The 21394-nt window shown below is 49.2% G+C and overlaps 9 protein-coding genes across 10 annotated transcripts; 6 read left to right on the top strand and 3 right to left on the bottom strand.

The window, feature by feature from the left end:
- Positions 1-276: 276 nt before the first annotated feature.
- TERG_07458 (uncharacterized protein) lies at positions 277-1598 on the top strand (the record flags this gene model as incomplete). The annotated part of the gene is made up of 3 exons (XM_003231790.1): positions 277-315; positions 569-658; positions 717-1598. 3 exons carry the CDS (start codon positions 277-279, stop codon positions 1596-1598), a joined length of 1011 nt encoding a protein of 336 aa, XP_003231838.1.
- On the bottom strand, positions 365-4201 carry TERG_07457 (histidinol-phosphate transaminase; the record flags this gene model as incomplete). 2 transcript variants are annotated; one of them, XM_003231789.2, is made up of 3 exons in its annotated part: positions 3178-4201; positions 2952-3110; positions 1856-2870 (listed from the first exon to the last, which is right to left on the bottom strand). In XM_003231789.2, the coding sequence occupies exons 1-3, from the start codon at positions 3258-3260 to the stop codon at positions 1856-1858; spliced, it is 1257 nt and encodes a 418-aa protein (XP_003231837.1). In that variant the 5' UTR covers positions 3261-4201. The 2 variants fall into 2 exon arrangements, with proteins under 2 accessions (XP_047607240.1, XP_003231837.1); XM_047750392.1 differs by having other exon boundaries at positions 365-2870; positions 2952-4201.
- Positions 4136-4782, top strand: TERG_07456 (uncharacterized protein; the record flags this gene model as incomplete). The annotated part of the gene is made up of 2 exons (XM_003231788.1): positions 4136-4441; positions 4528-4782. The coding sequence occupies 2 exons, from the start codon at positions 4136-4138 to the stop codon at positions 4780-4782; spliced, it is 561 nt and encodes a 186-aa protein (XP_003231836.1).
- A 416-nt stretch (positions 4783-5198) lies between these two features.
- Positions 5199-6842, bottom strand: TERG_07455 (uncharacterized protein; the record flags this gene model as incomplete). The annotated part of the gene is made up of 1 exon (XM_003231787.1): positions 5199-6842. The coding sequence occupies one exon, from the start codon at positions 6840-6842 to the stop codon at positions 5199-5201; it is 1644 nt and encodes a 547-aa protein (XP_003231835.1).
- A 465-nt stretch (positions 6843-7307) lies between these two features.
- On the top strand, positions 7308-7781 carry TERG_12547 (uncharacterized protein; the record flags this gene model as incomplete). The annotated part of the gene is made up of 2 exons (XM_047751493.1): positions 7308-7427; positions 7482-7781. 2 exons carry the CDS (start codon positions 7308-7310, stop codon positions 7779-7781), a joined length of 420 nt encoding a protein of 139 aa, XP_047607239.1.
- Positions 7782-7831: 50 nt separating this feature from the next.
- On the top strand, positions 7832-9821 carry TERG_12546 (survivin; the record flags this gene model as incomplete). Its single annotated transcript, XM_003231786.2, has 2 exons — positions 7832-7941; positions 8000-9821. The coding sequence occupies 2 exons, from the start codon at positions 7832-7834 to the stop codon at positions 9819-9821; spliced, it is 1932 nt and encodes a 643-aa protein (XP_003231834.2).
- Positions 9822-10072: 251 nt separating this feature from the next.
- TERG_07452 (uncharacterized protein) lies at positions 10073-10723 on the bottom strand (the record flags this gene model as incomplete). Its single annotated transcript, XM_003231785.1, has 1 exon — positions 10073-10723. The coding sequence occupies one exon, from the start codon at positions 10721-10723 to the stop codon at positions 10073-10075; it is 651 nt and encodes a 216-aa protein (XP_003231833.1).
- Positions 10724-12427: 1704 nt separating this feature from the next.
- TERG_07451 (acetoacetate-CoA ligase) lies at positions 12428-14756 on the top strand (the record flags this gene model as incomplete). Its single annotated transcript, XM_003231784.1, has 6 exons — positions 12428-12979; positions 13047-13564; positions 13615-13823; positions 13892-14001; positions 14073-14263; positions 14324-14756. 6 exons carry the CDS (start codon positions 12428-12430, stop codon positions 14754-14756), a joined length of 2013 nt encoding a protein of 670 aa, XP_003231832.1.
- Positions 14757-18480: 3724 nt separating this feature from the next.
- On the top strand, positions 18481-21301 carry TERG_07447 (uncharacterized protein; the record flags this gene model as incomplete). The annotated part of the gene is made up of 2 exons (XM_003231780.2): positions 18481-19918; positions 20011-21301. The coding sequence occupies exons 1-2, from the start codon at positions 19560-19562 to the stop codon at positions 21299-21301; spliced, it is 1650 nt and encodes a 549-aa protein (XP_003231828.2). The 5' UTR covers positions 18481-19559.
- Positions 21302-21394: the final 93 nt, after the last annotated feature.

Below are 21394 nucleotides of genomic sequence, written 5' to 3'. Positions count from 1 at the left end.
GCCATTTCCACCTCCATCATCATCCGTGTTTCTCATGGCGGGGAGTGTTCATAGTCTTGGAGCTTTGGATGTAGAAAAACGGATTGCTGACTAAGCTGCGGCTACTTTTGAACTTCGCCTTTTTCCGACCTTCAACTTCGTCTGCCCTCTTGATATTATTTATTATGTGTACGCGTTTTCCACCATTCTTACGGATATTTTAATTTTTAATAATCAAAATCTGCTATAATTGATACCAAACACCCAAACATTCTTCTAGAGGGATATCCAGCCAGGATGGAGCGAACACCGAAATATCGGCAGGAAATCCAGCAGGTAGGTCTTCCGACTTTCGTGTCTATCGGGGCTACAAGGGGGTTTTACTCACGCGAGTTATGACGTCCGATATATCAATAAAAAAATTATTATATCCATGGGATGTTTCAAGAAGCTCCGCGAGCCGCATCCTTGCGTAAGAGCACTGCTTGGCTGATATATGCTGTTATATTCACGGTGGTGCCTCGGGATTACATTTCACGCAGGGCTGGGCATTTCAAACCGGATGAACTCCTACTAACAATATGTATAGATGATGTTCGTCTCGGGAGAATCTGCAGAAGCATCTGTGGAAACTACTACACTTATTGAGGAAATAGTACGGCAGCAAGTTATTGAAATGGTATGCTAGCTTTACATCCAGCATGCGACGCAGTTATACTTTATTGACAAACTTCTAGCTCTCACGGAGCACCACGCTAGCTGCCAGACGAGGTGTTAGATCAATATCTACAGACGATCTATTTTTCTTGATACGGCATGACAAAGCCAAGGTTTCTCGACTGAAGACCTTCCTTTCCTGGAAGGATGTTCGAAAGAACGTTAAAGACTCAGATGATAAAGGCGGTGCTGATACCGCCGACTTTGGAGCTGGGGACGATGCCCTCGTAGGAGCTGGTGTTGCCGGTCCTCAGGAAATCGCAGCTAAGCCGAAGAATAAAAGGGCCAAAATCGGCCTTCCTTGGGACCTGAACAGCTTATATTCTATCCAGGTGCCTGAAAGAGAAGACGAGGAAGACGAGGAAGAAGAGGAGCAGAATTACGCCACACTCCAACGTCTCGCCACCGCGGATGAACGTACGAAGAATATGACCCGTGAAGAATATGTCTTCTGGTCAGACTGCCGACAAGCATCATTTACTTTCAGGAAGGCCAAAAGATTCAGGGAATGGGCTGGGTTTGGTATTGTGACAGATTTTAAGCCGAATGACGATATCGTCGATATCCTTGGCTTCCTCACCTTTGAGATTGTCCAGACGTTAACTGAGGAAGCTTTGAAAGTCAAAGAGCAGGAAGACCGTGGCAAAAAGGGACTTGGAGCCTCAGAGGATGGATCCGGGGAGAAGAAGAAGAGGAAAAGGGAGACTGGACTCTTTGATCCCCCAGAAGAAGGACGAACCCCTATCGAGGCAAGACATGTCCATGAAGCGTATCGAAAACTTCAAGCTACGCCAAGCAAGGCAGTTGCGATGTTCCTTCATGGGGGACGTGCTCCTCTAAGGACTCCTTTACGTCTTGTGAGTTATCTTCAAAACAGATACGATGAGTGGGAGAATTGCTAACGAGCCAATAGATATAGGAGATTTGGAGATGTATTCAATGTTATCAACCGGTGTTGGGCTTGGTCAATCATGTTAGCGGTAATGTTCTATTAGGTGTCATTTGATCCTTTTTCTTTTAGCAGGTCTGTTAGGGGTGGTTATCCAGGTCAGGCGCATATGTACTCACAAGGCGCTGGCGAAGCATTCGTTCATGTTCAAATAATGCTATTCAAACGGTAATATATATTGTTTAAGTTAAATATTCACTTGCTAATATCTTAAGATTGAACTTCTTTGTTTCCAAGCATGTCCGCCAAAACAATTCTCAGGTCTGATAAGAATCTCGTAACCTCTGCTTCTGTTCCTACTGTAATCCTCAGACAGCCTTCACAGCCGTGCTCTTTACCCCTAAACCGAACAACTACTCCCTTATTTTCAGCCAGCGTTTGATATACAGATTGGGCAATCTTGTTGCAAGGCTTCCCACCATCCCTCGATGGTTTGTCTAGCATCTCTACCAAGAGGAAGTTGGAGTGAGTGCCGCCCAGAAATCGACCAACTCCAGGAATCTTAGGAAGCTCCTCCAGTATCCTCGTGCGCTGAGCAAGTAGCTTCTCTCTGTTCTTGCGCATCAGAGCAAGGTTCTCAGGGGAAAGGCCGGCAATTGCGAGAGACTTGGTAGGTGTGGATATGCTGTACGGAGCCTTCATGCTATTCAGCAAGAGTGCAATGTCTGGGCTGGTGAATGTGGCTCCTAGTCGAATACCCGCCAGGCCAAAGGCTTTACTCAGAGTCTGCATAACAGCGAGGTTCGGCCACTCGGTGACCCATTCCGCCAGGCTGCTCCCTTCAGGTGCAAAATCGATATAAGCTTCATCAACAATGACCACTCCATTCCACGTTTCATGCTCCAGCACCTTTTGTATGTCCTCCTTTTTGATGAGGTTCCCAGTCGGATTCCCTGGTGAACAGATATATACGATCTTAATAGTTGGGTCAGCGGAGAGAGCCTCGTTTATGGCGTCTGGACGAAGCTGGAATCCGTGTTCAACATCCAGCGGCACTTTGACAACCTCAACGTCATTGACCTGAGCAGAGACAGCATACATGCCATATGTGGGAGGACATGTCAAGATCTTGTCCCTTCCAGGCACGCAGAAGCATCGGATTAAGGCATCGATTGACTCATCTGAGCCCACGCCAACAAAGACATTCTCTGGCTTCAACTCCTTTTGCGTATGGACCCGAGTATTTCGCAGGTTGCAGAATAGCTGCTTCAGCTCTACTTGATGTCTATATCCATATCGTATTCACCCGTTAGAAGGAACAGCTGCCTCTTCTGTAACGTAATGAGGAGGAGACAGAACTGCTTACGGGTCAGGGTATCTGTGCAAACCCAGGAAATCAATATCACCGGGGCTTGAGCCATCTTGAGCACCTGCAGACTTCTCGATGGTCTCTAGAGTGAGGCTGGGGCCGTATGCATTCTCATTAGCATCGAGAAGCACGTTTGTGCCGTCGTCCTTGTAGTCGCTGACTCGGTTAGCAGTGATACCCAACTAACTACATACATTGGACTCAGCGAGGGTGATAGACCTACTCTCTTGCACATCGATATGGCTGCAGCTGAAGGATATTAGGTCTCGCGCACTTGGACAGGTCAAAGGGAGATGCTCTAGCCATGTCGACGTCGCTGTCTTCTGCTGTTGGCTGCAGGAAAAGGTGGTGGTGAGAAGTTTGGCGGGCTGGCTGGCTTCTTCTCAAGTCGCAGCGTTTTTAAGCTTTGCTGGCCAATATAACTAATTAAGAAATATTCATATATTACACTTCTCTTAACCGGGATCCTTCTTCAACGCAAAAGAATCTCTTCAACCCATACTGTACTCTAGAGAAAAGCCTGTGGTATCCTAGGTACGTATGAGTTGGTTAATCGACCTGAGTCATAGCTAAACTAGTTCACTAGATGGAGCTGTGGATTCTCGCACCCGCAAGCCGAGCGGGTAACTGGAGATACGCATGTAGTTAACTACAGCCTCTCGCATTCTAAGTATATCACGACATGTATCTACCATTACTACGCAGTCTCAGCGCATCAGACAGCGGTAACTCAGTAGTGAGACACTTGCTGGAGAATCTAAGATCTGCTAAGTGACCCATAACTTAGACACTACTGCTAGCTGACTAGTTAGCTATTGCTTTTTCCCTATTTTAAGGAACGATGGGGAGGTCAAGAAATCGCCTATAGTAAGGCCAAGTCCCAGACGCCATTAAGCCTCTCTCGCCTCTCGTTTAACAGCAGCTGCCTATAGGCAGTTCCAGTCAGAGGCTTGAAGACGAGGAACCTGAAGAAGTATTGCTACCCTGGAGAAGCTCCAAATGTAAGACATCAGACCTGGCGCAAGATGTAGGTGGTTCGTATCAGTAGCCCAGAGATGAACAGAAGAGGATATATAAGAGGACGTTCCCGGCATGTTTTTTGCTGCTTCTCATCTCTGTGCCATTCTTGCAGTCACTCATAGATACCCTTGTATTTGCTGTGAATAATACCATCATTCATCATGAAGCTCCTTGCTGTCATCTCTGCCTCCCTGGCCCTTGCCGGCTTCACCACTGCCACTCCGCCGCCTCAGACCTTCAGCATCAAGGCCAAAGGAAATCCCAAAGTCCCCTCAGTTCGATTTGATGCGTCCAGGAGTAATATTTTCCTTAATTACGGGGACTCGGGCGCTGTCTGTGAAGTCAAGCCTGGCCGCCCAAGACCCAAGGACGCCATCTTCTACCTTAAGGATTCCATCTTGTATCTCCATACTGGAGCTTCCAAGCCGGTACAAAAGGTCTTCCTGGACCGCTCTGGCTTCGGATATGTTTCATTTTTTTTTTTTTTTTTTTTTTTTTTTTTTCTATTACTATTCCTGCCGAAGCGGTTGCTAAACTTGCCAACATAGGCCAGGGCAAGATCGGATATTTGACTGGCGATGGCCAGCTTCCTTCGCGGTGGGAAGTCCAGGGTTGGACTATTGACGGAGCGGGAAACCTGAAATTCAAGGGCAAAGGACTGATCGCCTGTCCTAGCTCAGACCCCAAAATCAAGTCCTGGACAGTCTGGGCAGATCTTGGTATCGCTACTCCAGGTGGAAACAAGGGCTGTCTCCCTTTCACTGCTCACACTATGAAGACAAAGCCAGTTGCTTGCAAGTATACCTGATGAGGCGAGAAGGTAAATGACTCTTTATGATGTGGAATGATGTTAGACGATGCCCTATCTGTCAGTCCAAAATCTAAGTGCATCCCATATTTAGTCAATAATATTACTATAAGTAGCAAAGTGGAAAACATCAATGGACAAATGGTTTTATCTTGGTATAAATAATGATATCCTCCCGGATAGATACCCTTGGGGGTGCCTTTGATGTCAATGTACACTCAAAACGCCAGTGGTGATCTCACACACGCACCTCTAAAACAGGGGGTCAAAAAGAAATAGAAGTCTCCAAAAAAGGTAGATATAGGGCAACATTGATATACTAAACGCCAAACCACCAAATGCTTGATTCTCAGGAAGGACAAGAGGGTAAACTCTTGTACCACCGCCTCAGAGAATTTATATAAATATACATGCCCTCAGTCGCTCTTGGTCTTGTTCTCAGAACTGGTTTCGGGTGATTCGGAGCTGGATCGCCTCGATGCGTTGTACTTCTGGCGCTTCTCCTGAAGGTAGCGCATCGACCTGGAGACACCGGCTGTAAGGACACCTTTCATCGACTGGCTGGTACTGGGCCAGGATATGGTGTTTTTTATGGATAGTGTCACCTCGTCCTTCAGGTTACCCTCAGCAGCGATCCTCCTGTCAAAGTCACTCCCTTCTCGGCGATGGAAACGCTCTGGGTCCTCATCCGCAGTCTTCTCCATCATAAGCTCAAATTCTCCTCGTGGGATTTTAAACCGGCTTTGGTACTGGAAATAGAGCTTTTCACGGAATGATTTAGGGAGTCGTCGAACCATATTACCACGTTTGATAGGGTCCATATCTTGCTCTAGGGAGACATTTATGTCTGGATTGTCAAGCCAGTCTGGATTATTGCACTGGGAATCATTAAAGGATACGTTCGGTAATGTTTCAATTAAAGGTGCGTACAATCGACGGAAGTTTGTGATCTGGGCAGAGACAATGTTATGGATCTTCCTAGTGTTCTCTGAGCCAAAGGACATACGTGGGTCGCCTTGGTAGCTTATACCAGCAATCTTTCGGTATAGCTCTTGTTCGGTAAACTTCGGAGGCAATAGGAGAAGCGCAACGCGGACAGCTGACAGTAGGTTAACCTGGTTGGCCAGCCGGACACTTGGGTGGTCCCGCAGGATCTTGACTGGCTTATGGAGTCGTCCGGCAAGGTATAGTGAGTCCCATTGGCTTAGGTCTTTGCAAAGGGTATCGATATTGACAACGCCGTATTTAATCAAAGTTCCATTCACGGTTATGTATGGGTTGAAGTAGACTCCGGCTCCCATTCTCTCCTGTACCTGCGAGACAACGTATGACCCCATTGAGCCAAGGGCAGAGTAGTGATTGCGGTGCTGATTCAAGTTTAGAGAATGCCAGTGCTGGCTGTGTGAAACTCCAAAAATAAAATCGATCATCTTCCCACCGCCTTGCTGCACTGCTTGGATTGCCTGCGGAGGCGACGGATGACAACTACCTCCAGACGTCCCACTCTGCGGGAAAACGCCAGACCCGTAGGCAAAGGCATATCTAATCGGCGCTTTGAATTGCCAAAGGATCTGTCTGAGAGCTTCCTTAAACTCTTCATTTATTATCATATGCTGGTTGACTCCAAAATTTTTTGAGGGGAGCTCGGAGAAGTTCTTGATCAAGAAATTAGGATTATCCTCCCAATCAAACTCGGTTCGTGGTGTAGATGACCCGCTAGGTTTCCCTAAATCAGGGGATGAAGATGTAGACGATGGAGATGAACTTGAGGGCAAGGGAGTATGTCTATGGTCGTTGATATCGAACCCTGGTGGAGGGCCTGCATTGGAGCCTAGCTGCGTGGATGTCTGCTCGGTAGACAGAAGTCGAACGTAGGAGGAATTGGAAGCGAGAGCGAGCGAAGTCAAGGGAACAGCTTGAGGCCGGCCACAAGTGAAGGCCAGCTTGGGCCTCAAGATCTGCTCGGTACCAAAGGTCAGCCGTCTGTTGCGGACCAGACAGACTTGGATTTGCGAGGGAGAGAGGGAGCAGGAGAGTATACACACATGGAGCTGGCGCATGACTGGTGGAAAACAGGCAATATCTAAGGAGCACAGCTACAGCTGCGACAGTGTATATAGCTAGCTCGCATGGGCACACTGCGTCGAGCCGTGGGTTGCGTATGTTTGAGGTTCAATGTTGTTGCAACTTGCTTGCGGCTTTCACTTTCACAAGGATTAGGTACCGCCCCGGCAAAAGTCCAGTTGCTGATATAATCCATCACGAAGGCGGTGGGGACGAAGGCTTGGCGTATCAAAAAAAAACAAGCTTATTAGTAATTACTGACATAAGCATATTCAAGATCACATGACTTGGCCATGGCCAGGCCAAGTTAGGAAATGGGTAAACATACAAGCAAAAGCCGGACGTCGCTTTCAACTCCACCATAAACATCCATCCAAAACACACAGAACCATCGATGAACTACGACTCAGTCGAGGTTGGAATTGACTAAATGAACACCTGTGCCCCGGAATACTTCAGCCATGCCTGTCTCGAATGACTTCCAGACTGTTGCCGGTCGCCGGGCAACTTTCGATGTCGCGCATAAGTCCAGTTCCGGCGAAGAGTTGACTTGGTCATACGCTTCTCCCTCGCCAGATGAGGTATGCTAGCGCTTGCAACAAGTTCAAATTGCCTTAACCTGACTTTGGAACTAGCTCGCTCATGCCGGATTTCACTACACTCCAACGGCGCTTAGCCCTGATAACACAACCTGTTTTCTTTGCGAACGATCTCTTGATGGCTGGGAAGAAGGAGATGACCCCTTTACAGAACATCTACACTTCTCACCCGAATGCGGATGGGCTGTTATAATGGCTATCACCCGGAAGACCTCTGATCCTGCGCAGATTGAGGACCCTACCAGCTCAAAAATTGCTGATGCTCGAAGGGCTACATTTTTCTCTTGGCCACACGATGGAAAACGAGGATGGCTTTGCAAGACAGAGAAGGTGTGAATTCCCGGCATCCCGCGTTGCTATGCTTTCTTGTCTAACTGAATGGGAAGATGGTTGAAGCAGGATGGTATTTCTGCCCTAATGAAGAGAGTGACGATTTGGTCAGCTGTCCATACTGCAAACTCTCTTTGGATGGGTGGGAGCCAAAAGACCACCCCTTGTATGCCTTACCCTACCACCCACCTTTGATCCTTTCGTATACTAAACCTCTGAAATAGTGATGAACATTATCGTCGCTCTTCCGACTGCTCGTTTTTCGAATTCTCAAAGCACCCTAAGAAGTCTAGCAAATCGACGCGTGCCAAGGCAGTGCGTGGTTCAAAGGCTTCGCGACTATCTACACAATCGAATGCCACAGCTGTTTCCGAAGCACCGTCCGTCGACTTCGACGATACCGTGGACCAAAGTATTATATCACAAGGTGGAGCCCGTGCTTCCAAGGCTCCGAAGAAAGCAACCAAGTCAAAATCTAGAACTGCAAATACGAAGAAGGAAGAGCAGGCGGATGTTCCCAATGAGCGGGCGATCACTGAACATCATGACAAAGAAACATCATCTTTACTTGAAAGCCCTTCACGGGGCACAAAAAGGAAGAGCGCGGCAATCAGTGGGATGGAAGGAAATAACCTAGAAAATCACCAACTTGAGCCAGAGCCAAAGCCCAAGAAGAAACGTGTTACATCAACACGGACAAAGAAGGCCAGAAGTACAGCAAATTCTGTGGTTGATTATGCAGAACCTACGGATGACGAGTTAGGCCTGGAGGCCGCTTCAAAACCAAAGCGAGGCCGTAAGAAAGGGAGCACCAACAAGATACGAAGATCATCCATTGCATCCAATGCTCCAGCTACTTCATCCAATTCTCAGATACCCGATGACGATGAGCTTGATGCGCAGTTGGAAGCAGACCTTAACAAAGATCTTCCCGTGGAGGATATGGCCGGCAACGCAGCCGAAAAGGCCCGTGGCCAACGACGCAAGAAATCTAGCATGAAGGATGAACGTTTGGATGAGCCGCCCAAGCAGGAACCGCTAAAGAAAACTTCAACGAAGTCTACAAGGAAGAAGCAAACATCTACTTCTTCCGTGACCAAGCTAGTACAGCCCCCACAGCTGCATTCAGAAGCGGACGTGGATATGGACGAGCCGGTCGTCTCAATACCAACTCAGTCCCAAGAAGATACTTCGCCCCCTAAAAGAGTCAAACAAACCAAGGCGAAAAATACGACGAACACTACTAAATCTCGAAAAAAGAGGACTGAAAGTGATAATGTCAATGAAACCAGTCCTCCTGAGGCTACTGAACCAAGTGAGGAGGTGGAATCGTACAAAGAGGAACCAACAAAGCCTCGATTTTCTAAGGGCAGGATCAGTAAGAAAGATAGCGAGATAGATGCCGCCAAATCGACAAGGAGCAAGGGCCCCAGCAGCCAACGTCCAGAGACGGAGTCGTTGCCTCGAAAAGAGCGAGGCTCAACAAAACAGGAGCCTGACAGTCGGCCTAATGGTCAGCCCTCCGAAGAAGTACAGCAGGGCCAAGAAACTCCCTCTAGAATGAGACCATCTGCACAACAATCCCCCCGTGAAAATACCCCGTCACCGTCTCCTCAGACGTCTGATGCGGAAAACCGACCACCTTCAAGTAAGCCATCGACAATGTCCAAAACACAGACCCATACAGTTTCACAATCCATCGAGGAACCTTTGGCCACGAAGACACCCGTTCTATCTCCTTCAAAGGGAGAATCAAGCTCGAGACAACTGACCACAGCTGATCCTTGGGACCCCATTGACCCAGATGAAGCCCTCCTCCCTGATCCAACAGAAAAGGAGGGTGTCTCTTTAGCAGAGGTCTTGCACGCCGCAAAGGATGGGATTACCAGTCCTGAGAAGCGGATGAATATCGAAGAGTGGATATTCTGGAACGCAGAAAAGGGCGAAGAGAAATTGCGCAATGAATGCGAGAGAGTCGTTGGTATTTTTGAAAGGGAAGGCGGACGTGCAATGCAGGCACTGAGCGGAATCGAGTGCATAGATTAGCCAGACTCTTTAATGTCTGATCCATGATAATGTATATAATGCGGTTAAATGGCGTCGGGTCCGGGTAACTTTAGGGAGATTTTAGCACATAAACATCCAAAGCATAATAATGGCCTTGATACGTGTGATTCTGTGCATACTCACGCCCCTTGTAGGTCGAGGTCGATGCTTATATTTTTCCTGAAAAGGCCTTGCAAGGAAGGTCCACTGCTAGGGGTATCATAGTAGCCCATTTGTGGAAAATGACCGGCTCAAGATATAATACCGAGTCGACCCTCCCAAGCATCTTCTTGCTTACCACCGTCTTTGCCAGACTTTCTCCGCTTTTCATTCCTCTTCCTCCTCTTCTCCTCCCGCTCCTTAGCCTCCTCTTCTTCCCGTGTCTTAATTCTCAGGTCAAGATCCAATTGACCTGCCTTCCGATCCTCCTCCTCCTGCACCCGCTTCTTATTTGCCAGCCACCTTAGGCGGTTTCTAACCTCCACGACTCCAGCTCTCACAACTTCTCCACTTTGCCCCGTCGCATATAAATGCTGCTTGCTATTCAAATGTTCGACAAGTTGGATATTGTCCTTAAACGTCAAGTCGCAATCTGAACAATAAAATCCTGCACCACGGCCTCGCTTCCCTACAGCCGCACCAGCGGGAACCAGTGTTGTCTTTCCCACCAAGCTCGCAACATCAAGCCGGCTCGCGCGGGAAGTAGTAGCTTCAAGAGAGCTAAAATCAACCGGTGCATGGTATTTTTTGCCTTGTAGTTTGGCCTCGTAGCGGGCTTTGGCTTCTTCCTTTGACTTGGCTTCGTCTGCAGCCGCCTTTTCGGTATAGGCTTCGCGGTCCCAGGTCTTGCGGAATGAGGTGTCTGACACGGGTTTGTTATAAAACGACTTCTTGTCACTCATAGTAGCGGCTAGTAGACAGAAGACCGTAGATATATGATGCCGAGTATATTCCGTACGAGCACTTTCCGGGTAGCAGATTAGGGGTAAAAAGGGCCCCTTTGTGAATGCTGCTTGTTTGAAGGTAAAAATATCATGAAGCTGCTTGAAGTCGCCGCAGCTTTTGAAGCTTATCGTCTGGGATGGAGCCGCGATTGCTTAATAAGCATGTGCCTCTTGTTATTTGTCACGTGAAAATATTGAAGGGCCTCCCAATGTCCCCAGAAGGGAGAAACACATCAAACTCCTTTTTAGCCAAAAATCTTCCTATATCTATCTTCTTTCTCCAACTGAGCATCTCCATGTTGCTTTGAAGGTGTTTGCTTCATACAGCTACTCGGCAATCGGGCTAGGTGTATGGTGCATCTTTGGTTTTGCGTCTGCCTTGTGGTGGCTGTGGCTCGGCTGTGGTTTACGAGACGCAGTAGGCAACAGAGATACTTGAAGCCAATTCAGCAGACTATATATTCAGGCTACTTCTACGAGATTAATGCCAATATTTATGATATAACCTATACTTTTAATACCCTTATACTTGTTTTCTGTTGGCCTTCAAAATGGGACAAAATCAGCTGATAGCGCCTCTTGTTGGTTCGCTCTCGTTGATGTCAAAACCCAAGCCAGCCATCGCAATACCAAATAAGCAGTCGTTCATCCGCTTACCCACAGAGATACACATGCATATTGCATCTTTTCTATCATACCCGGATGCGTTGGCTTTAAAACATACCAACAGCTACCTCTACTCGCTAGTTCGAACGAACCTACCACTACGGGTCGATTGGATCATCGAACGCCATGAAAAAGGACTTACAGTCCCTCGAAAGAACTGCGTGCTTCGTACAGACGAATTATTCTGCAACAGCGAGGTAAATCAGATCATGGAGAGGAGGCGATGGCACCTTGAGTGCAAACGAGGGCATGCCGGTTGCCAGGTGATCGAAGGGTCAAGTTGTGGCGGTTTATCTGCCCAGCAGCTATTAAAGGGGAAGCGGCTGATGTTAATACTGAGCCGAGGGGGTATATATGTTGAAAATCGAGGTCAGCCCCTGAAGAGCTCCTTGATGCAGCTGCCTGAATCTTCGCTGACATGCCAAATATACCTAGTTCTCATCGTTGGAGTCTTACTCGGCATAATCGCTCTTCTTTGGAGATTCTTTACCGCCCACGGAGTGTAATTTTTGATCTGAAAGGCTTCCTTCCTTTCTTCTTCTAATACTCCTTTTTTTTTTTTTTCTTTTTCTTCTTCTTCTTCTTTTGGCTACGCATTTGTCACCTCTTGATTATACGATATGTATTTGCCTGCGGATATTATCCAAGGCATCTAATAATGACTGAGGATAACGAAATGTCCGCCATTGATCACGAAGTAGTATGTACCAAAGTAATTCCAGTTACTGGTTGGCCCAAGATAGTTTTTACCATATGTAGGCGATATATGTTATTGAAATGGCATCTCGTTTAGCAGGATCAAAGGGCCGAGGTTAACTTAGCCGACGCTGACGATCAACTGCACCTTGTATAAGATCTGGAGTAAAGCGGTTTTTTATATCTTTTACGTCTCTGCTTGTCCTCTCACCCTTGGTCTAATAGAAAACCTCCTTATCCATACCCAGCCCGCCTGCAAACATTGGAAGAGCTGGTTCCGGGAAAACTCCTGTCCCAGAAATGTCGTCAACCTCACAGACACCACTTTGGGTATCCCCAAATGCTGGAAACCACCCAATTGATAAGTATCGGCAACGAGTGAACAAGATATTCGGTCTTGACCTTCAAAATTCTTACCAGCTTCAGCAATGGAGCGTGAAGCATCCCCATGATTTCTGGATTGATTTGTATAAATACATCGGGATTGTCCCTGAACTTCCTCCTGATACCATTAGGGCATACGATGACACTCTGCCACTCAACTCGATCCCACCATTCTTCAAGGGCATAGAGCTTAATTACACAGAGAATATACTGCGATGGAAGAATCCTGAGGCAGTCGCCCTCATCGGCCTACGGGAATCTGACCCCCTGAACGGGGAGTTTGTGACCTGGAGTCAGCTCAATGAACGGATACGGGTTGTACGTAGTGCGTTGCTGCAACATGGGATCAAGCAAGGAGATAGAATAGGTGCTATTGTATCAACATCAATCTGGAGCGTGGTGCTTCTCCTGGCTTCCGCTTCAATTGGTGCTATCTTCTCATCCATATCACCGGACATGGGAATCGAGGTAAGTGAAGACTACTCTGGTAGGAGATAATACTGGAGTATTGTTGCTGGTAGTAACACTCAAATAGGGCTGTGCATCTCGGTTCCAGCAGATAGAGCCCTCCATTATATTTGCCGATAGCGATATGTCCTACAAGGGGAAGAGAACCTCGCTTGACGAGAAGATCAAGGCTGTCATGCAAAGACTACCCAAGTCACTCATCTTTGTGAACCCGATCAGTCATAGTAGCACGTCTTCATTCCCGTTGATTGGAACATTTTTATCAAAGTCTCGAGATACAGATGCCCTTGAGTTCACACGGGTGCCGTTCTCATACCCGCTTTACATTCTCTATTCAAGCGGAACAACTGGACCGCCAAAATGTCTCGTTCATCAACACGGTGTAGTTCTACAATTGCTCAAAGTATCCCTCCTTCATAACTCCCTTGGACCAAAGGATGTTGTTTTCCAATATACAAGCACTTCATGGGTACTGTTCAACATTATGAACGGACATCTTGGTGCAGGGGCAACGCTGATATGTTATGATGGCTCGCCGCTCTGGCCAGATGCGACCACCATGCTGAAGATATTGCAAAAGTTCAAGTATGTATACATAATGTATTTGCAGTCAGAGTATCTGATAGTCTCTTTAGGGTAACATACTGGGGAACCTCTCCGAGGTACTGTCTCGAGCTTGAGGCATCTAGAGTCATCCCGCGCGAGAAGTTCGACCTGAGTGCTCTCAGGATGGTAACGACCACAGGGTCAACACTGACGGCAGACCAGTTTCGGTGGTTTTATAAGGTATTCCCAGATGTCCATTTGAGTAGCGTGGCAGGGGGGACAGATATAGCTACATCCTGTAAGTCAATACTTTGCTTCTCCCTATTCCCGTATTTCGAAAGTAATAATAACATGGCTGTGATGTAGGGATTGCGAGCGACCCTTCTAGCCCCGTGTATGCGGGAGAGATGCAAATGTTCGCACTAGGAATGAACGTTGAGGTTGCAGATAGTGATACAGGGGAATCCATTACACATGTAAGAGCCTATATTTCGTGATAAATATTTGGGCGAGGCTTCGTTGATTACGGATCTAACATCTTAAATAGACTGGCCAGTCTGGGGAATTGATTTGCAGGACCCCGTTCCCATCAATGCCAGTGTTTTTCTGGGGGGATAAGGATAACAAAAAGTACAACTCCTCGTATTTTGAACGGTACGAACATATCTGTGTTTGGGCTCAGCATGACTGGATCAGCGTGAACCCAATCACCAAGGGTATATCAATGTATGGAAGAAGGTGTGTCATGGCTTTCAATGCAGGAACATATTGCTCATATCACTAACAAGTTGTACACAGTGATGGTGTGTTGAACCCATCAGGAATCCGCTTTGGCAGTGCTGAGATCTATGCGATATCTGAGGGACCTCAATTCAACACCGAGATTGAGGACACACTCTGTGTTGGAAGACGCCGTGCAAAGGACAAAGACGAGGAAGTCTTCCTTTTCGTCAAGATGAGAAATCAAGCTCAGAACAGACTGACCCCCGAGCTAGAGCAGCGGTTAAGACTCGCAATACGGACCAGTCTATCGGCACGCCATGTACCCAAGTTCATTGTGCAGGTTCCGGAGATACCTGTGACCATCAATGGGAAGAAAGTCGAGATTGCGGTTAAGAAGATTACCAGCGGGAACAAGGTGCAAGTCAGCGCGACAGTGGTGAACCCAAAGGCACTGGAGTTCTATGAACAGTTTTATGAACTTGAGACCCAACCGAAGGCTAAACTGTGAGGATAGGATGCTAGCTCATGCATAATGAGTTGCCAGGTTAATAACCAGGTTCAAATAAGGCTATGGACTAGGAGATGCCTGACCATAGGCCATATGCAGTGATAGAAGTGACACTGAAACTTCAGCAAAATGATCAAGTTAGGTAGACATAGAGCTTTGATACAATTTTGAGAATTATCGTGTCACAGATCCTTCCCTCTTATGTGTAGAATCCTTCCAGAAGACATTTCCAGGGGTATCTTCTTCAAGTTTGTGAACCATCCAACTTCAGCATCGAGACTCTCGGGAACATACATGGAGAACAATGCAAGGTGCAAAAACCTAACCAGTGTGACGATTTCTCACATCACACCAGTTCGCAAAAACATGCAGGTATTCCAGCTAGCATCCCGTTGGCTTTGACTTCTAAAGAGAAAAAGCAGGATATCGGACGGACAGCGTCCCCGAAATGTGCTCACGCCCTCGCTTTGAGTACCCCAGACATGCAGGCAACGCGAGGACGTCATCGCACGAAAGAAGACCCTGTCGACAGGCGTTCATGCAATTGCCAAAGTCAGTCTAGCAGGCCTGCTGGGAACTTTCTTAGTCGAGCATGATATGCATCCAACAGGCCAGGGGGAACGGATCGAGCGATGGACGATGGAGGATAAGCGTCTTCTCCCCCGATCTCTGAGCGGGAATGGCGGGACCCCCTTTTTGCATATGTAACGAACGCACATACCAGAAGACATGGGAGGAGACAAAGTAGCTAACTTGTTTCTGGTTAGTTACTCCGCCAGACGGGTTGGACGGGCGTAAAAAGACATGTGGAAGACGTTGAGATCGCAGTCGGGTATTTATACATGCGCTGGCTAGCCGGCTGCTCGTGTTGATATTTGGCTGCGCAGTTTGATATCCGCCGAGACTTGCTTGATGTAAACTAGTTCTAGATGAGCCCCTGACTGCAAATATGTAATATGAATGACATATCAACCTCGGACGGCCTATAAACGAAATGAATACAACCAGACGAGGGCTCTAGGCGTTGGTCGAATCGTCAAGTCCGCCGCGTTGGCCAGTCGATCTCATCGCTCAGGCCATCCATCCACCGCTGCGCTGCTCTCTCAGCCGCCTTGCTCTTTCACACGCGGAAGCCCTCCCAGCCATCTCCGCCGAGGTCGTATCGTGTCGATTTAGTTGTAACGGAGGAGAGTACTTGAGTTAACTTACCTGCTTGTAACTATATTAATAGAAACTCTCGTGTGCGTGTGGAGTTGGGCGGGATCAGAGCCAGCCACCAAAGCCAACGCCGGAACTTTCTGAGCCAAGTTGTTGATCAGAGCGAGCAGAGGTATTGATCTTCCCGAGGAGGCTGTAGGCAGCTGATGTTTGCTCTCTTCTCGACTGATGATTAAGGGCAGAGGAGACCCTGTAGGCGCTGCTTTCTTTTTGATATACGAGGCCTGGCTGGGAACTGGTTGACAACTCTGGACTACGGGTAGAGGTACGAGAATATACAAAATACGGAGTACGGAGCAGTTAACGAGCTGACTGGTCTGTCTAGCTGTTTGATTCCTGGCGCCGACGCTCGCAGTGCTCCAAAAAAAAAAAAAAAAGGCACAACCCCTGAAGTACGGAGTACGCTCCGCAGAGTTGCTGCCCATTGAGCCTCTCAGGCCGTCAACTAGATTCCTTTCTCTGTAGTTGCCACCCCGTGAATACACTCTTAAACTCTTATTTGAGTGAGATCGTGTTGCCAGTGTAAAGTAAGGGGTATAATAGTTGTGGCGCTTCACGGTTGTGTCCCGAGCCATGCATAATGAAGTTAAAGTATGAAGTATTCACCAAGGAGGCAGATTTCATGTACATGCTATTATCATCTTGGCTCGGGTTAATCTAGGAGTCCACGCCATCAAGGTCGGGGACGATACGTCCAGCTTTCATAGGCCTCATAGTTATAAACTAGTGCATTTTAGCAGGATGATGGTAGAACAAACCTACCTGTCGGCTAATTATTAAAAAGTCTAGTCCATCCATACTCTAGGTGTCAGGCGCGCCCTGTAATCTTGCTTGGAATAGGTTGTTGGCCCAAGATTCGAAGCTGCGGACGATGTTATTGACTTCCACTTTCTAGCCATTGTTGGTGCTAGAGAGACTCTAGCTGCCATCTCGTTGTCAACGTCGAAAATAATATCGTCAATATATTTTGAAATGAAATGCATGTGAAACAACAAGATCGCCAGTGGTGCAATCCTATTGATGTATGAGCATGGCTATGTTTGGCTGCGCAGCAGTCTAGGGGGGTTATTGGTACTTACAACATGCTCGACACCCATCCTGACCCTGATAACTAGTAGCTGGCAAGCGAGCAAGTTAGTAAATCGGACTAATAATGGAGACAAAGCCAATAAGGATAGAGCCTGGACAGGAGAGTAGCAACAAAGTGGTTGTCCTATCTACTCTCCAGATATCTCGGTCAGTACCTTCGCGAGGGCTTCGACGATAATGTACGCCTCTAGAGAGGACGGTCAGCCTCTAGATACGATGCGAGAAGGACATCTCAGATCTCAAGATTCGCTCCTATGCAGGCGATGGACTGCCATATGCATCGAACTGCTGGTAGCGTCAGCGCATAGAATAAACAAACCACGCTAGATTTGACCGTTTTATCACACTAGACCAGACCGTAAGACGGGCCCAATTATTCGGTATCGTTGTCTGATATCAGGCCGAGTAGTTATCGTAGGCTGGCTCCTCAATGACATCTTGAGTCGGTGATGAATCCTCTAGCCATTGGTGATATCTGTTGACTGCAGCGACTTCTCTGGCTCCGTAACTCAGTATTCTTTCGTCTTTCGCTCCTGGTTGGAGGATACCCCGTCCTGCGATGGGGACAGACGGCTGGAGAATCCCTGGCAGAGCTAACGAAGTAACTCGCCAGGCGTCACAGGCATCACACGAGCAGCAGAGACGTGGCTCGCTCGGTTACTCCATTGGATCCATGGGCGGGCTGGCTGCCTCTAACCGACCTGGCTGGGCGGCTAGAAGCCTATGTATACAGCTTGTTCAGTTGTGATTATTAGGGGCTTGCAGTGGTGATATCCAGGCCTGGTATAGGCGAAGGTCGCCATCCCGGCAGGCCAGCCAGCACCAGACTGGCTGTTTCAATCTTATTAGCAGCAATTAAGGGACGAGGATGGCTCGCTCGGTTCCAGACGAGCATCCCCTGGAGCTTGCTCGCGCATGCATGGCCTGGCTTGTCTTGTCTTGCGTCTTGAACCTCCTTCTCCTCCCCTCCACCTCACCTCGCTCTCGCTCTCGCTCCTCGGGTCCCGCCTCGCTTGTGTTGCTCTCACGATGATCGCCTCTGCTTTGGGGGTTGCTGTTCTATATCTGTCTCCGGCGCCGAGGGGTGCATTCGCCTTTTGCTGCGTATTCTTATTCTTATTCCATGTTTTGTTCTTAGCGGTCGATTAACTAGCAAACCGCAATAATAGGAGTAAAGCCAGCAGCGAAAAAAGCAACGACGCCGACGAAGAAGCAAAAGAAAACTTAGAGCCAGCCATGCACAGAAGACACAGCGACAGGTGGGCCCCCCTGGGAGGCGCGACGATCCAATCATGCCCGAACGGCCGCCAGTGATCTCGTGAAGCTGGGATGTCGCTTGACGTAAGATTTGGTCGGAGGTCACAGGCGTCCCGCCGACCAGATATCGGGCTCCTGGCGCGACAAGACGACTGAGAATGGGCGGGCATAGCTAAGGAGGAGCCAGAGACAGCGGCAGGGATGGTCCTCGCTGCGGTGCTGCTGCCGCTGGCTGCGGTGGTGCTGCTCTCAGGGGGTGTCGACGGCAGGTTATCAGATATCAAAAATGGCCCCCTGAGGATGCCATCGCCAGCATCAGCATCAGCACCAGCAGCATTACTCTGTGCCCAGCACCTTGATTCAATAAGACAGCCCGCACGCAGCCTGCAAGAGACATTGGTCTCTCCAAGCCCTGGCTCGTATCCAATGGCCACACTGTGCTTCTTACGTCCGCTTCTCCACAGACCGGTCCCTCTGCTTCAAACCCTGGTCCCTGGCCCGCTTGACCTCTCTGGCTCTGCTTGCCTCTGGCTGCTCTGCTTCCTTTAAACCCGGGGCGATCGTTCCCGTCTGTCCCTTCGTCCCTCTGCGCTGGCCTTGTCCCTCCCTCGCTTTGCCGAAGCTGTCTTGTTCCCTGCTGTGCCCTGTCGAGGCGCTCTTGTCTCCTCTCCTCGCCTTCTCCCTTCTCCTCCTCCTCCTATATCTCCTCCGTCTTCCCCTTCATCTCCCTCCTGGCTCGTATTACTACTGCTAGCATTCTGATTATGCCCTGTATCGCCAATACGTCAGATTCCACGTGTGGTTTTGCGCAGAAAAAGAAACGACCCGAAGCCAACGGCGCAAAAGGGCACGGAGCAGCCCATATCTAGGAGTTGCTCCTAGAGCTACAACCGCCCGGCTGCTGTGCATAAAACTACGTGCTTCCGACGATTCTTTTGCCTCCGTCGCTAGCTTTCCCCGGATTCTGCTCTGCTCTGCTGCAAATCCGGCCTGGGTGTCTATGCGCTGTGGCCCAGGAGAAGACGCTTCCTGGCGTGTGTTGATGGACTCCGGAGTCAGGCTATTACGTCCTGATATAACATACATATACATACGTATATACTCCGTATATACTGCTGCATCTACAACAACAACAACAACAGCTGATACTGAACATCCCGTCACTCTCTGCGATGGTCCTGGATCATAGCCTGCCGCTCGGAGCCTAGGACGCCTGCTCTGCTCTCCTCTTTCTTCACGATGGACATGGACTCCGGCTTCTCCTCCAAGCTGTACTCCCGGCCCCCCGGGGCCCAGACGAGGATGCAGGTCAACCCGACGCTGCTGGTGAGCTGGTGGGCGACGGGCTTCTCGCTCGCCATCATCCTCGTGCGTGTCTGCGGCCGCTACATTCGGACGGAGAGGCTCTTCATCGAGGACTGGGTGATGGCGCTCAGCATCATCCCGCTGCTCGTCCGCATGGGCTTTACCCATGTAGTCCTGCTGTTCGGCACCAACAACGCCTCGCAGTACCACCACCGCTTCACGCCAGACGAGATCCATAGGCGCGAGATAGGGAGTCGCATGGTACTTGGTGCGAGGATCTTCTACGCCATTTTGTAAGTTTTTTTTTTTTTTTTTTTTTTTTTTTTACGTCAGACTTGGTATATAACTACCTCCTTTTATACAGCATCTAACGTTGGATATACAGCATATGGACGGCCAAGTTCACCATTGCCGAATTCCTGGGACGCATCACGGCGCAGATCTGGAGGCGTTCGTTCCAGTATGTCCTCCAGATTATCCGCTTCTTCCTCGCAGTCACCTTCGTCGCCGTGGTCATCACCACCTTGACCGAGTGCCAGCCCTTCAACCACTACTGGCAGGTCTCCCCTGACCCGGGGCCGCAGTGTCGCCAGGGCTATGCGCAGCTCATCACCATGGGGACTTGCAACGTCGTCACTGACTTGCTCCTGGTCATGTTCCCCATCCCCATCATCCAGCTGTCCGCCATGCCCACGGGCCGCAAGATCTCCTTGACGCTGCTCTTCACTCTCCCGCTCGTTCTGGTGGCCATTACCTGCTACCGGATACCGTCCGTCATCTCCCACCGAGGATCCCAACAGTATCGCTCCTTGCTGGCCTCCCTCGAGATCCTCGCTGCCGCTGCCGTATCGAACGCCATTGTCATTGGATCCTTCGTCCGGGACCGTGGCCTGAAGAAGCAAAAGTTCAAAGCTGCCTCGTTCAGCGAGAGCTTGGAACAGACGACCTCCCGCCGGGCCACCATCACTCACCACCATTGGGGCTCTGATGCAGATCTTGTCAGCGACCTGGGCATCAGGCTTGATCCCAGTCTGCGGCCGCTGAGCTACCAGAAGATCCGGCCTGCTCCAGTAGCCGTTCCTCACGCTGTGTTGTCCAAACGGGGCTCCGTGGATCGCAACTGGCAATTCCCATCCGCACAGCAGCTTGCAGATGACGACCGTACGTCCACCTCTGATAGCCTAAGCGGTCTGAAAGTCCATCCTTACGAGTATATAGAAACAAACTCCCGTCCGCCAGCCCGCAGGTCCAACAGCGGCACCCCGTCCAAATACATCTCCCTTTCCAAGGTATCCCTCAACGACGTCGGCGGACTGCTCGATCCCCCCAAGCCCAAGGAAGAGCCCATCCCTCCGCCTCCCGCAGCACACATTTCTTCCCCCAACGCCCTCCCCGAAGCCCCTGGACCCTCGCGTAGCCGGACACATCTCTTCCGCGCCGTGGCTGGATTCCTCTCCCCGTCAAGCAGCGGAAGCTCCCCCAGACAATCCTCCCCATCTCTAGGCAGTTCTCCACGGGTGTTACCCAATTTCTCGCGCCCTACACTCGACAGGACATACCTGGCTACTGGAGCTCGGGCAGGGCCAAACCACGACAGAAGACCGTCTTCTCCTGGTATATCGCCTGACGAAGCTCGTCCTCGAGATGACTCACCAAGTGCCCCGGGGAGTGCCTGAACTACAGCATCTCAGTGGTCTATTAAACCGCGATATCGAGAGTAAAATGCGCTACTCAAAGAACCCTGATCTACGATCACCTGCTGCTTCGAT

The sequence above is a fragment of the Trichophyton rubrum genome (genome assembly GCF_000151425.1).
Source record: "Trichophyton rubrum CBS 118892 genomic scaffold supercont2.10, whole genome shotgun sequence".
Classification (NCBI taxonomy): domain Eukaryota; kingdom Fungi; phylum Ascomycota; class Eurotiomycetes; order Onygenales; family Arthrodermataceae; genus Trichophyton; species Trichophyton rubrum.
This window is presented reverse-complemented; position numbering and strand designations above follow the sequence as displayed.